Source organism: Bison bison, unplaced genomic scaffold, assembly GCF_000754665.1.
Source record: "Bison bison bison isolate TAMUID 2011002044 unplaced genomic scaffold, Bison_UMD1.0 scf7180017864460, whole genome shotgun sequence".
Classification (NCBI taxonomy): domain Eukaryota; kingdom Metazoa; phylum Chordata; class Mammalia; order Artiodactyla; family Bovidae; genus Bison; species Bison bison.
In genome coordinates, this window is record NW_011495022.1 from 6,374,215 (window position 1) to 6,388,683 (window position 14,469).

Genomic DNA, 14,469 nt, shown 5'->3' on the forward strand with positions numbered 1-14,469 from the left:
CAAATGAGTCAGCTCTCTGCATCAGGTGGCCAAAGTATTGGAGTTTCAGCTTCAACATCAGTCCCTCCAATGAACACCCAGGAATGATCTCCTTTAGGATTGACTGGTTGGATCTCCTTGCAGTCCAAGGGACTCTCAAGAGTCTTCTCCAACACCACAGTTCAAAAGCATCAATTCTTTGGCACTCAGCTTTCTTTATAGTCCAACTCTCACATCCATACATGACTACTGGAAAAACCACAGCCTTGACTAGACAGACTTTTAAGTTGGCAAAATAATGTCTCTGCTTTTTAATATGCTGTCTAGGTTGGTCATAACTTTCCTTCCAAGGAGCAAGCGTCTTTTAATTTCATGGCTGCAGTCACCATCTGCAGTGATTTTGGAGCCCAGAAAAATAAAGTCAGCCACTGTTTCCACTGTTTCCCCATCTATTTGCCATGAAGTGATAGAATTGGATGCCATGATCTTAGTTTTCTGAATGTTGAGCTTTAAGCCAAATTTTTCACTCTCCTCTTTCAGACAATATTTATTTAGTTTTACCCACACATTTACTGTTTCTTTTACTCTTTATTCACTCTCACCCACCTTGCTTCTAAGATCATTTTTCCTGAAGAATAACTCAATATTTCTTTTAGTACCAACTGATTTGTTGTTTCATTGTTATTCAGTTGCTAACTTGTGTCCAACTCTTTGCAACCCCATAGACTGCAGCACACCAGGCTTCCCTGTCCTTCACTATCTCCTGGAGTTTGCTCAGACTCATGTCCATTGAGTTGCTGATGCCATTTAATCATCTCATCCTCTGTAGTCCCTTTCCCCTCTGCCCTCAATCTTTCCCAGCATCAGGGTCTTTTCCAATGAGTCAGCTCTTCACATCAGATGGCCAAAACATTGGAGCTTCAGCCTCAGCATCAGTCCTTCCAATGAATATTCAGGACTGATTTCCTTTAGGATTGACTGGTTTCATCTCCTTTCTGTCTAGGGGACTCTCAAGAGTCTTCACCAGCATCACAATTAGAAGACATCAGTTCTTCAGCACTCAGCCTTCTTTATGGTCCAACTCTAACATCCATACATGATTACTGAAAAAAACCATAGCTTTGACTATATGGACCTTTGTCAGCAAAGTGATGCCTTTGCTTTTTAACACACTGTCTAGGTTTGTCATAGCTTTTCTTCCAAAGAGCAAATGTCTTTTCATTTCATGGTTACAGTCTCCGTCTGCAACGATTTAGGAGCTCAAGAAAAGAAAATCTGTCACCGTTTCCACTCTTCCCCATCTATTTGCCATTAAGTGATGAGACTGGATGCCATGATCTTAGTTTTTTGAATGTTGAGTTTTAAGTCAGCTTTTTCACGCTTCTCTTGTTTCACCTTCATCAAGAAGCTCTATAGTTTCTCTTTGCTTTCTGCCATTAGAGTGCTATCATCTGCATATCTGAGGTTGTGGATATTTCTCCTGGCAATCTTGATTCCAGCCAATTGGGTTAGTGATGAATTCTCTCAAATTTTAGTCCAACTTCATTTCTGTAGTATATTTTCACTGGATATGGAATTCTAAATTGGTAATAATTATTTTTCTCTATCACTTTAAAGGTGTCATTTTACAGTCTTCTAGATTCTTTCCCTTCTGTTGAAGGCAAAGGTTTTCTGCCAGTCTTATATTTGATGCTTTGAAGGTAATATATATTCTCTCTCTGACTGCTTTTAGGATTTTCTGTTTATTTCCCTCTTCAACAATCTTATTACAATAGGCCCAGGGGTGGTGTCCTTTTATTTATCCTTGGGATTTGTAGAGCTTCATTAAACTGTGACTTGCCGACTTTTATTAATTTGGGAAAATTCTTGGCCAGTATCTCTTCAAATCTTGCTTTTTGCCCATCCGTATTCTCTCTCACCTTTCCTATTGGGACCCCACCTACATACACGTTAGACCTTTTCAATGGGTCCTATATGGCTTTCCCGCTCCTGCCTGTATTTTCCAAAGCCTTATCTCTGTTTCAAGCAGAAATTTTCTACTGATATTCCAATTCACTAATTTTTTCTTCTGCTATGTCTCATAAGTTATTATACTGAATTCTCAGTAATTATAAATTTACAGTTCTAAAAACTAAGATCAAGACATCCCAGTCCCATCACTTCATGGCAAGTTGAAGGGGGAAAAAATGGAAGCAGTGACAGACTTTATTTTCTTGGGCTCCAAAATCACTGCAGATGGTGACTGCAGCCAAGAAATTAAGACACTCCTTGGAAGGAAAGCCACAACAAACCTAGACAGCATATTAAAAAGCCAAGACATCACCTTGCCAACAAAGGTTCATCTAGTCAAAGCTATGGTTTTTGCAGTAGTCATGTATGGATATGAGAGTTGAACCATAAAGAAGGCTGAGTGCTGAAGAATTGGTGCCTTTGAATTTGGTGCTGGAGAAGACACTTGACAGTCCCTTGGACAGCAAGGAGATGAAACCAGTCAATCCTAAAGGAAATCAACCCTGAATATTCATTGAAAGGACTGATGCTGAAGCTGAAGCTCCAATACTCTGGCCACCTGATGCACCTCTCACTGGAAAAGATCCTGATGCTGGGAAAGACTGAAGGTAAAAGGAGAAGGGGGAGGCAGAGGATGAGATGGTTAGATAGCATCACCAACTCATGGACATGAATTTGAGCAAACTCCAGGAGATAGTGGAAAACAGGGAAACCCAGCGTGCTGCAGTCCATGAGGTCACAGTCAGATGCGACTTAGCAACTGAACAACAACAGTTCTTTTATTTCCACTTGGTTCTCTTTTCTAGATTTCAGTTCTCTGATGAAATTCTCCATCTTCTCATCTAGTTTTTTTAAACATATAAAACATATTAATTTAAAAGTCTGTATCCAATAAAACTAATTGCAGATAACCAGTGGGTCAGTTTCTACTGTCTTTCTCTTGATTTTCAGTCATTTGGTCCATTTCTTGGCATATTTGATAACTTTTTAATTAAATGTTGGACACTATAAATGAAAATTTGTAGAGGCTCTGCATGATATTTTCCTCCACAGAAGATTCTGGCAAACAGATGGAATATACGTAGATTACCTATTGATCCAGCTGAGACTGGTCTATTCTCTGTCCATTCTTATTTCTAAGGTATAGCCTTTCTGAAGTTTCAACTGAAAGCCTAGGGTATTTCTCAGGCCCCTTCTTGGTTGTTCATCAAATCCAATTTTTGTCCCTAAGACCTTGTAAGACTGCCAAAATCTCTACTTAACTTTGTAAGGTCTTAGCGACTACTCATCCTACATACACAGTGCATAAAAGTCAGCAAGTGCTAGGAGGAGAAATAGTGACATAGAAGGTCAGACTCTTCTCAGAGTGCAGATGGTCTTTTTCCAATTTCCTGGATCTAGGCCCCTCATGTCCTAACTGTTTTCAGGCCTTCAAACAGTGGTTTTATTCTTCCAGCTTTTATAGTTATTCTTGGGAAGAGGCTAGTCCAGTACTAGCTACCCCTTGTTAACCAGAAGCAGATGTTCAGCTTTATGCTTTTAACCAACTCAGATTTTGTGCCTCTCATTTATTATATATGTCTCTTTTTGCCCTCAAGCAGTATCAATTTCTTAATAACAGTAATGAATATGGTAGATCCATATTGTAACAAGTATATTTAAAAAAAAACACAAAACATAGAGTTCCTGCCATCACATAAAATATTTTCAGACACTTATATGTAAATGTTTAGGTACTGCTTTAAAATTAGTCCTAAAGAAAAAAATAACTTTCACTTAACACAGTTGGTTGACCACAGGTATTTGTTTCTTCTCTTTCCAAATCCTACTACAATGACAGCAAAGGAATAAAAAAATGAAATTACTTACACGGACAAATAAAGCATGAAAAGCAAGAAATTCCCCTCATTCCCATGATATATGGGAATAATTAAAAGAAATAAGTTTACATCAAGTCAGTACCCAAATTGTGATTCTGTGACATTTCAAATTAAAATAAAGTTGATTTCCATATAAAACAATCTAGTGTTCCATCCTCATTTAATCACTCAAACTACCAACTGCTTTATGTTAATAGCAAATTTTCACTTCCTCCATAACATAGCTATGACTTCAAATTAAAGAAAAATAATGTGTAGATAATTTGTTACAGGAGCAATACCTTTCTGTTAATTTAGAGAAATGCAGGGAGAAACAAAAAAAGTATATATCTGAAAACAATCTTTAATTATAAAACTAGACAATAAAGCAAAAGCCACCCACACCTATCAGACGCATAGCTTTTGCACCCAGGGAGATTGTAGAATGATTCAAACATAAATTCCTATAAGTAGCAAGTTTTGATGAAAACAGTGTCAAAACCATAACACTGAGATAAGACAGGTATTATGAAAATGTTTTCTGTATTCAAAACCTACAATTCTCAAAATGAAAGAAGGATTTACATGATCACTTGAGTAGGATAGCTATAAGTAATCCACTAGCAAGCATTGAATAAGTACTGAAACTGCAGTGGCAGGGTTCACGAAAATGAATGCAAAACACAGGGTACAATCTCACTGCAATTTAAACTAGTCATTTAAAATACGTGAGTGAATGTAGATACAATTTGGACATACATGCAGCACAGTTAATAGCTATCAGGTAGCAAGACAAATAGGCTCTTCCATCTAGAAAAATCACAGGAAAAATTAGCTATAATATTCTAGTAGACAATTTTCTATAAAAGTACTGGAAAGACATTTATTCCTTTGGCAAAGCACAGAAAGCTGGATGAACTGTACTTCATACTTGGAGGAAAAAGAAGTTTCATGTCAGACACATCTATTACTATAATCATGTATGCATTTCAAATCTATAATTCAGTCATTTTGTAGTTAAATATAATAAATTATTACACTGAGTAGCTAATTGATTTGTAATTTTTTCTACCTATTTTTTATTCCTTTTATCCAATCACCCTAAACCTTACAATTCTTGACATTTTTCTGTCCGGCTTAGTTATGTGTTAATATTCTTCATTTTTTCAGAATATCTGCTAATTTTATGTCCTAACCCTTTAGGTTTATTGCCACACACACACACAAAAAAGGCACAATAATGATCATCGTTAAACTATCTGCAAGTTAGATAGTTCAATTCAATTTACAAGCCTTTGTTAACAACAAAAAAAACTTACTAAGCATACATATACACTAGTGCAGACACTGAACTAGGTGCTGAGAAAATGTGAGGACAAATACGAGTCTTTTTTTTTTTTTAAGTTTCATACAGGAGATAAGTGAAGAGCACAAACACAGTTTCCTCATTTGTAAAATGAAGATAACACCTACTTACCATGGTTGCTTAAAGAAAATAGTGTAATCACTTAGCACAGTGTCTAGCCTTTGATACACTTTTTAAATAAACAGGAGTAGGTACTGTTGCAACCATTACTCCATCTCTACTTTGACAATAATGGTCACCATAAAATCAAAATCCTTAGAGTAACAAAGTTTAGTGTTTTCTACATCTCGATCCACATGGAAAAAAAGACACTTCAAATAACCTACTTATAAAATGACAAACTAACATTAAGAAACTTAGAGGAAAATTTTCAAATAATAAGACGTTCTGGAAATTAAAAGTAAGGTATTAAATACTTGGAAAATGATGACATTAAGGCATTCTAAAAACATTCTGTCACAAACTTTTTTCTGCTGTATGTGTGTGCATATTTGTGTGCTTAGTCACTCCATTGTGTCCGACTCTTTGCGACCCTAGGGACTATAGTCAGCTAGGCTCCCCTCTCCATGGGATTTTCTAGGCAAGAATACTGGAGTGGGTTGCCATTTCCTCCTCCCAGGGGATCTTTCTGACCCAGGGATCAAACGTGGGTCTCCTTCATCTCCTGCACTGGCAGGCAGATTCTTTTACCACTGAGCCACCTGGGAAGCTGTGTTTTTCTGCTATATGTATATTTAATTTGTTTAATGAATACCTGAGAAGCAAGTATCAATCACTGACTGATTTTATCTCTGAGAAGTTGCTTTCTGACTGATTTATAGAACCACTTTATCTTTCAAGTGAAAGAGTATACATTAGTCACATATTTTTATTAGTGCAAAGAGCCTTTTAGCATTTATCTGCCACCCAATAATCTTCTAAATAATCTTCATAATTATTGGGTGGCAGATAGATAATTTTTGCGTGGCAGATAAAGAATTTTTCTGGAATTATTTGGAGGCAAATAGACAAGACAAAGAGCCCTTGTGACTCAGACAGTAAACAGTATGCCTGCAATGCAAGAGACAGAGGTTCAATCCCTGGGTTGGGAAGATCCCCTGGAGAAGAAAATGGCAACCCACTCCAATGCTCTTGCCTGGAGAGTCCCCTGGACAGAGGAGCCTGGCGGGCTACAGTCCAGGGGTCGCAAAGAGTCGGACACGACTGAGGGACTTCACTTTCACTTTCCCACATGAAAGTAGCGCAACACATGCCCGTTCTTTGTCCCCACATTCTACTTCAAGGAAAGTATTCTAGGAAAATGGTCATGGATGTGAAAATAAATAAGCTATAAGCATGTTGTATAATTTTCAGTAGTGAAAAACTAAAAACAACCCAAGTAACAGGGAATTTGTTAACTAAAGTATAATTCATACAATCAATCTTTATAATGATAAAATACAGCCATATGGAAATAAAAATATACGAAAATAATAGAATACGATGTACCTGTTGAAAAAATGAAAAAGTTCAGTACATATTAAAATAGAATGATATGCATTACCGCTAACTGGTGAAAAGTTATGTGCAGACAAGTATGTGTGGAATGCAACCATTTTGTAAAACAGAGAATCAAGAATACCTATATATAATTTCATTAAGCATACAACATCTCTGAAAGAATACACAAGGAACTGCCTATAGGAAAAATAACTTAATAGGGGCCTGTTAGAAGGGAGACTGGAATAGGAAATGGCAACCCACTCCAGTGTTCTTACCTGAAGAATTCCACAGACAGAGAATCCTGGTGGGCTAAAGTCCATGGGGTCGCAAAGAGTTAGACACGACTAGTGAATAACCCTTAGAAGGGAGACACTTCACTTGGGTACCTCTGAATTTTGAATCATGTGAATATGTTTATTTTTATAAGTAAAACAATGCTGAAGAATTTATGCTTTTGAACTGTGGTGTTGGAGAAGATGAATTACCTTTATGCTTATTCAGAAGTTTGTAGCCTTCACAGTATCTGCCTGGTGAAATCATCATCTTGGCTGTGTCAAGATAAGAGTATGTTGCAGCAAAATCGAATTCCTTTTTCCCATCCCACCAACCTCTCTGCTTGGCATAGTTTCTCATGTCTGGGTGTTCCCAATCAATTTTGGTCGTTATAGAAAGCTGATTAGAAATATTGCGAACTCCCTCTATTTTGAAAGAAGAGAGGAAGGGAGAAGAAAAGTCACATTTAATGTAATGTATCTATCTCTGTACATTATGATCCTTAATCACTATTTCAATGTAAATATAGGCTTCTAAATGTTGTACCGTGTACATCTATTTATTACACACTAAAATGCATAAATAGTTTTCTAAATTAAACTTTTTATTTTGAGGTAACTATGGATTCACATGCAATTATAAGAATTAAAGAACAAACTATGCATCTTTATACTGTCTCCCCAAATGGTAACACTTTGTATGATATCACAACCAAAGTATTGATAGTCATACTGTCAAGATGATATCACAATGATCACTCATGTTGCCCTTTCATAGCCACCCCCACTCATCTCCCACACCCACCCTTTCATTAACCCCAGGCAACCATCTGTTATTCATTTCTATAATTGTCATTTCAAGAAAAACCATATAAATGGAATCATACAATATACAATTTTAGGCTTTTTTTCCCCTCAGTTTAATTTCCTAAAGATTATTCCAGGTTATTATATGTATCAACAGTTCATTCCTTTTTATTGCTGAGTAGTATTCCATGGTATAGGTATACTACAGTTCATTTAAATATTCCCAAGTTAAAGGACTGCTTGGTTCTTTCCAGTTTCTGCCTATCATGGAAAAAGCTGCCATACAAATTCATGTACAGGTTTTTGTGTGCATTTAAGTTTTATTTCTCAGGGATAAATGCACAAGATTTTAAGTGTTACACTGAATAATAGTTACATATTAAGATCCTTTTTTTAACTGCCAAAATGTTTTCCTGAGTGACTGTACATTCTTACTAGCAATGTAGCTGTGACCCATTCTCCACCTTCTCACTAGCATTTGGTAGAGTCATTTAAAAATTTTTAGCCATTCCAGTAAAATAGATAGCCAGTGGGAATTTGCTGTATGATGCTGGGAGCTCAAACCACTGCTCTGTGACAACCTAGAGGGGTGGGATAGAGTGGCAGGTAGGAGGAAGGTTCAAGAGGGAGGTTCCAGACACATGTATGCCTATGGCTGATTCATGTTGATGTATGGCAGAAAACAATACAATATTGTAACGCAAATATCTTCCAATTAAAATAAATAAATTTAAAAATTTCTCAACCATTCTGATAGAGGTATAATAATATCTCATTGTGATTTTAATTTGCATTTCTCTAATGGGTAATAATGTTAAACATCATTTCGTGTGCTTTTGTGATATCTGTATATCCTTTTCAGCAAAATGTCTCTTTGGGTCTTCTTGTTCATTTTTCTAGTTGGATTGCCTTTTTACTGTTGAATTTTGACAGTTATTTATGTATTTTAGATATTAGTCTTTTATATGAATTACTGTTTAAAAAATAGCCATAAGTAAGTTTAGAACAGAAATAGAAGGCTTCTAAAAATATCGTGACACTTAAGTTATAACAAAATTTTCAATTAAAATACAAAACAGAAGAAACAATAAAAGCCTATTCTAAACAAATCATAATAAATGAAATAGATATGATAAATAAAAATTAATAACATTTTAAAACAGTTTAGAATGACAGTTGGCCAAGTAGAAATCAGTTAAATTACTCTAATGAAGTCATATTTGGGATGGTCTCACTACAATAATAGACTTAAGTCATGATAGAATCAAAGTCAAAGAAGAAGAATTTTCCATCTAGTAAAATAATTCCCTAGAGTTAAGCTATTTAGTTCGTGGGCTCATTTACTATTAGGAAGAGAAACAAGTTGGCAAAGTTAATCTGCAACTGAATAATCAGACTCAATGAAGGTGTTCATTTTGGATGGCTCAGTGGGGCTAACTTTTTCAACAAAAAACACTCATTTTTCTCTTGCATGTAGCATACTTGACAAAATAAAAAGAAATTAATGGTATGATCAGGCTAATTATCATAATAAGAAAAATAGTTCCAATTAAGTTTTATGTATTGATAAACATGCATGCAAAATATAAAATAAAATGTCCATGGAAACAACTGTCAATGACCTGTTGTGAAAAATAGCATCCAAATCCTGCAAAGCTCAAAGCTACCTTCATGAAGAGTTTCTAAACTTCTCCAGTCCACAATGACTTTTCCTTTCTTTAAATATTCATGGCATATATACGTATGTGTTATTCATGTACTATTTAATATTTTCACATGTGTATCTGTAAAACTATGAGATCCAGGGTAAGTACACAAAAGGTATGTGAATATGCCTTAGCACAAGACTACACTCAAGTGAAGGAATACTGAACAGAGAGTCAGGATGGAAATATTTAAATTCCAAGGCTAAAACAATAAATAAATGAAATTTAAAAACAATAAATTCTATCATTCACTGCCATGACTACATAATTTCATATCTCTGGATTTCCTCACTGGAAAATGAGTATATATGATCACAAAGAAATAAAAAAAAAAAAGGCAAATCATTCTAAAACAATCAACTGTTTTATTTACTCAATTACATTAAATGTTTCACTTTACTACTGTTACTACTAACATATTCTTTCTAACCACTAACTCATAATCACCAATCCCCAGTAACACTCCCTAGTCTTCACCTCCATATCCACACATGATGAAATTTTGGAGTTCAGTCCAAAGTTTAAAACATGAAAAAATAATAAAGTAATGGTTTTATCTCATTAAAAGGTAAAAAACTACTATAAAGCATACAAGAGTTACTTCACAGAAAATGTACACAGGTTATATGAAATTAATATCATATTTACGAAAAAGAGATAATAACACCTTTTCCTCTTTTTCAAGAAAGCTCTTTATAGAGTTCTTTCACTGTATGTTCTTTCATATTTTTTCATTTCCCCTGCAGTTTTCCCCTTCATTGCACTGGAGTATAAATCTTGGAAAACAACTAAGTGAAATGTCTGCAATTAGGGGGTATTTTATTAACTGTAAAACAAATTAAATCATGAAAAGCTGTCCATACCTTCTACTTTTTCTGCTGCCCAGTACTTTCCTGCAGTCTCCAGAATCCAGGCTTCATTTCTATCTGCTATCAGGAAACTGTTGTGATAGCTAAATACCATCCTGCCCTCTGAACAATTTCCACCCTGGCCATATTTTTCTAATAAATCAACAATGACATTGAGGGCTTTTTCAGCTGTATCACCTCTTTCAAGGCCAAGTCTAAAATAAAAATATTAAAGCTCTCAGATTAAAAGAAATTTCCATTATTTTTCTTAAATAATTTCATGCACATGAGATTTTGTGTTAATGTTCAAAGAAAAACCTCTTCAAGTTAATAGATATAGTGAAATCCAACTTCTAACGTATTCCTTCTGAAATTAGTTTGGGATGATGGAAACAAAGATCAGTGTTCAAATTCCAACTTGGTAATTTATTTGCAAGTTGATTTAACTCTAAACCTCCAGATTTCTCATCTGTAAAATCAGGATAATAATAATACCCCATAAGGTAACTGTGAGAATTAGTTATGGTCTAATAAAGTATGTTAAGTGCTTCCAATGAGTCATAATTTTCAATTCTCCTGACTTCCTTGGTGGCTCAGACAGTAAAGCGTCTGTCTACAATGCGGGAGACCTGGGTTCGATCCCTAGGTCGGGAAGTTCCCTGGAGAAGGAAATGGCAACCCACTCCAGTAGTCTTGCCTAGAAAATCCCATGGACGGAGGAACCTGGAGTCCATGGGGTCGCAAAGAGTCGAACACGACTGAGCGACTTCACTCACTCACTCACTCCCTCCCTTTTCCTAATTAAATGACATTTGAACTGATTCTAAAGCATTTTTAACACAAACTATAAAGTATCAAAGTCCAAACAATGAAAAAAAAAAAAAGGAAGATAAAACATGTTAAAAGTTACACCAAAATTTTAAACTTAGACAAGTTCTATAGTGCAAAAATGTAACAAAAAAATAACCTGACAAGGTCCATGCCCAGTAGTGCCTCTTCATCACAAACTTTTTCTCTTCCCCATACAGCTTCATTCCCAATGCAAACTCCATGCTCATTGGCTCCCATTTCTGCTCCCCATAACCAAGCTGGGCGACTAAGGACAATGGCATATGTTTCAGGAACTTGATCAATTTCTATGTAAGTACACTGTAAAGAAAGTCATAGCAACAACAATAAAACTGAAAAAGAAAGTTACCCAAGTCTAGAATCTTAAAATCGATCAAAGACCTGACTATTACGAAAGAGATTATAACTAAATTGAAATTTTCAATTATAAGGCATTACCCTTAAAAAATATTCAGAATTGTCCCTAAGAGCATTTATTCACTCAGATATGTGAAGCATCTCCTGTCTGCTAAGAGATATATTAGTTATAACGATGAATCAGACACAGATCTTGCTTTCAAGAAACTAAGACCTGTACATTACTAAGACACAAGGAAATGCAAAGTATAAGGACTATGAAGAAAAGTGAAGATGGGGCGCTAATAGAAGCTCAGGAGAAAGCGAGTTTCTAGTTGTGAAATCTTGAAACATATTGTAAAGGAAGATGTATGTGGATTAATGATACACATTCCATATGGCAGCCTTCAACTACAAGTGATTGCCATAGAAGCCCATGTCACATGTGGGATTCGCCCATCAGGTACATCCACAACAGTGAAAAGAACAAGAACTACTGGCTTACAGGATAGGTGAGACAAATATGAAGAGATAAAACAGAAATGGATCCACGATGAATAAATAGTCTCATCAAAACAAAACACTGGCCTAGTACAATTAGCCCTCCATATCCACAGGTTTCATATCCACACAGTCAACTAAACACTCATCAAAAATATTCAGCAAAAAAAATATTCCAAAAAGTTCCAAAAAGCAAAATAAATTTGCCACTTGCTGTAAACTATTTACATAGCATTTATATTATATTTACAAGTATTTACATGCCATACATATTGTACTACCTAGAAATAATTTAAAGTTTATGAGAGGATGTACATAGATTATATGCATGTATATGTCATTTTATAATAAGGGACTTGAGCATCAGATGATTTTGATATCCTAGGGGGTCCTGGAACCAATCCCCCAAGGATGTGGAGGAACAACTAATACATAAAACATATTTAATATATCTTGGTACTAGAATATCAGTAAAAATGGAATCTAAAAATAAACAATTTAGCAATAAAAGCATAGTGTGAAATTTTCCCTTTAAATTCCATGCTAAATGGATTTTTTAAATAAAAAATTTTTAAAGTATCCTTTAATTGACGTGTATACTATCAAATGACTAGTGCATAGTATTGACAGTTACCACTGGATCAAAAAACCTCTTCTGATGATAAAACTGCCATTTCCAGAGCCTGGAATGACTGTTCCTATTCTACACCAATCAGAATCCTTTTTGCCCATCAAATTCCAGCTGAAACCCCAACTTCTGGTGAAGCCTTCTTTGATTCCTAGTCTGAATTAATTGCTTCTTCCCCACTGCTGTCACAAATTTCTGCTCTTAAATTTGGTGTTGAAACTTCATCCTTCTTTACAAGGTAGTTAGTTACATACACATCCTATTCCTCTACTAGACTCTAAGCTCCTGAAAGACAAAACTAGTCTTTTTTTTTTTTAATGATAGAAACTAAATGTTACAATTTATTCCATCTTCATGATTATAGGCATTACAGGGCAGGGTGGGTAAACAAGGCAAATAAAATCTTTTCTCCCCTCATTTAGCCAGATGCAACATGCTGGCATTTTTATGACAGGTTGACATTAATAACTAATTGACTTAAGTTGAAAGCTGGCAACAACAAATCTTTGCAATTTAGGATCTTCCTCCATAGCCATTCCAAGGGTCTTAATTCCATGAGCTCTAAAATGGTGTTAACCACAGCATTCTTGAAGCTTTCAGATATTTTATTATTATTACTTTTGGCTGAGCCAGGTCTTTGTTGATGCACCCACGCTTTCTCGAGTTGTGGCCAGCAGGAGCTACTCGAGCTGTGGTGTGCAGGCTTCTCGTTGAGGTGGCTTCTCTTGCTGTGGTGTTCAATAGTTGTGGCACAAGGGTGCAGCTGGCCCGCAGCAGGTGAAATCTTCCTGGGCCCAGGGATTGAATCCATGTTCCCTGCATTGGCAGGCGGATTCTTAGTAACTGGACCACCAAGGAAGTCCACATTCACACATCTTAATATGAGATCTCACACCTCTTGTTAAGAGTGATTGTTGTTTAGTTCCTAAGTCCTGTCTGACTCTTGTGACCCCACAGACTATAGCCCACCAGTCTCCTCTGTCCATGGGATTTTCCAGGCAAGATACTAGAGTGGGTTACCATTTCCCTCTCCAGGGGATCTTCCCGACCCAGGAAATTCAGCCCCAGTTTCCTATTTGGCAGGCGGATTCTTTGCCACCCAGCCACCTGGGAAACCTGTTGTTAAGGTAGGGAACTGTTAAAAGCAAGACAAAACCAGTCTTGACAGCAAGCTTTAACTCTCTTTCTCCTATTCAACATGCTTGCATATAGTAAGCATTCAAATATTTGCTCAAAGAACTAATAATAATTATTTTAGCTTTCTACAAATCGCTAAAAGACCAGAATTCTAGTTCTGATTCAAATTATTTATGAAATTTAAATTCTTTAATTTTTTAACTTCTATAGCCTCTGCCAGATAGCTAACTAATGATTTTTAAACACTGTTTTTGACATTTTTAAAGAAAAATATTGTTAACAAAACATGCATTTCACCTACCTTAAGATGTTCCTTCAGGTTGTCATGAACTGCAGCAGGAAAATAAACGACTTCTTGTACTTCATCACAGGGTCTATCTGAATTTTTCCCAAAAATAATCCTGTTATCAATTGTTGCTGGAGGTAATGCCACGAAAGTGTCACAGGAACAAGGTTCCATTTTTTTTTTAACTAAAAATCATATGGAAGTTTGCAAATAAAAAGAGAAAAATATTTTTATTTAGTACATACAAAACAGAGTTTACTTGATGACTAGGGGATATTACTGTCATATCTAACAAAGGATGTTCACTAAAGTTTTAAATTTCATATACTGTACTACAGAAATCAGTAAGAAAGTAACGGGCATGACTCTAGTACTACAAAAATAAGTAAGAAAACAGGAATAA

At 35.6% G+C, this 14,469-nt stretch overlaps 1 protein-coding gene across 1 annotated transcript in view; it reads right to left on the minus strand.

The window, feature by feature from the left end:
• SCRN3 (secernin 3) overlaps nucleotides 1-14,469 on the minus strand; it is a 32,321-nt gene that overhangs the window by 14,793 nt on the left and 3,059 nt on the right. Inside the window, exons 2-5 of the mRNA XM_010859811.1 lie at nucleotides 14,082-14,251; nucleotides 11,297-11,478; nucleotides 10,345-10,544; nucleotides 7,182-7,394 (exon numbers count right to left, since the gene is read on the minus strand). Of these exons, the coding sequence (XP_010858113.1) occupies nucleotides 7,182-7,394; nucleotides 10,345-10,544; nucleotides 11,297-11,478; nucleotides 14,082-14,240 (754 nt within the window). The 5' untranslated portion in view covers nucleotides 14,241-14,251. The remainder of the gene's footprint in view (nucleotides 1-7,181; nucleotides 7,395-10,344; nucleotides 10,545-11,296; nucleotides 11,479-14,081; nucleotides 14,252-14,469) is intronic.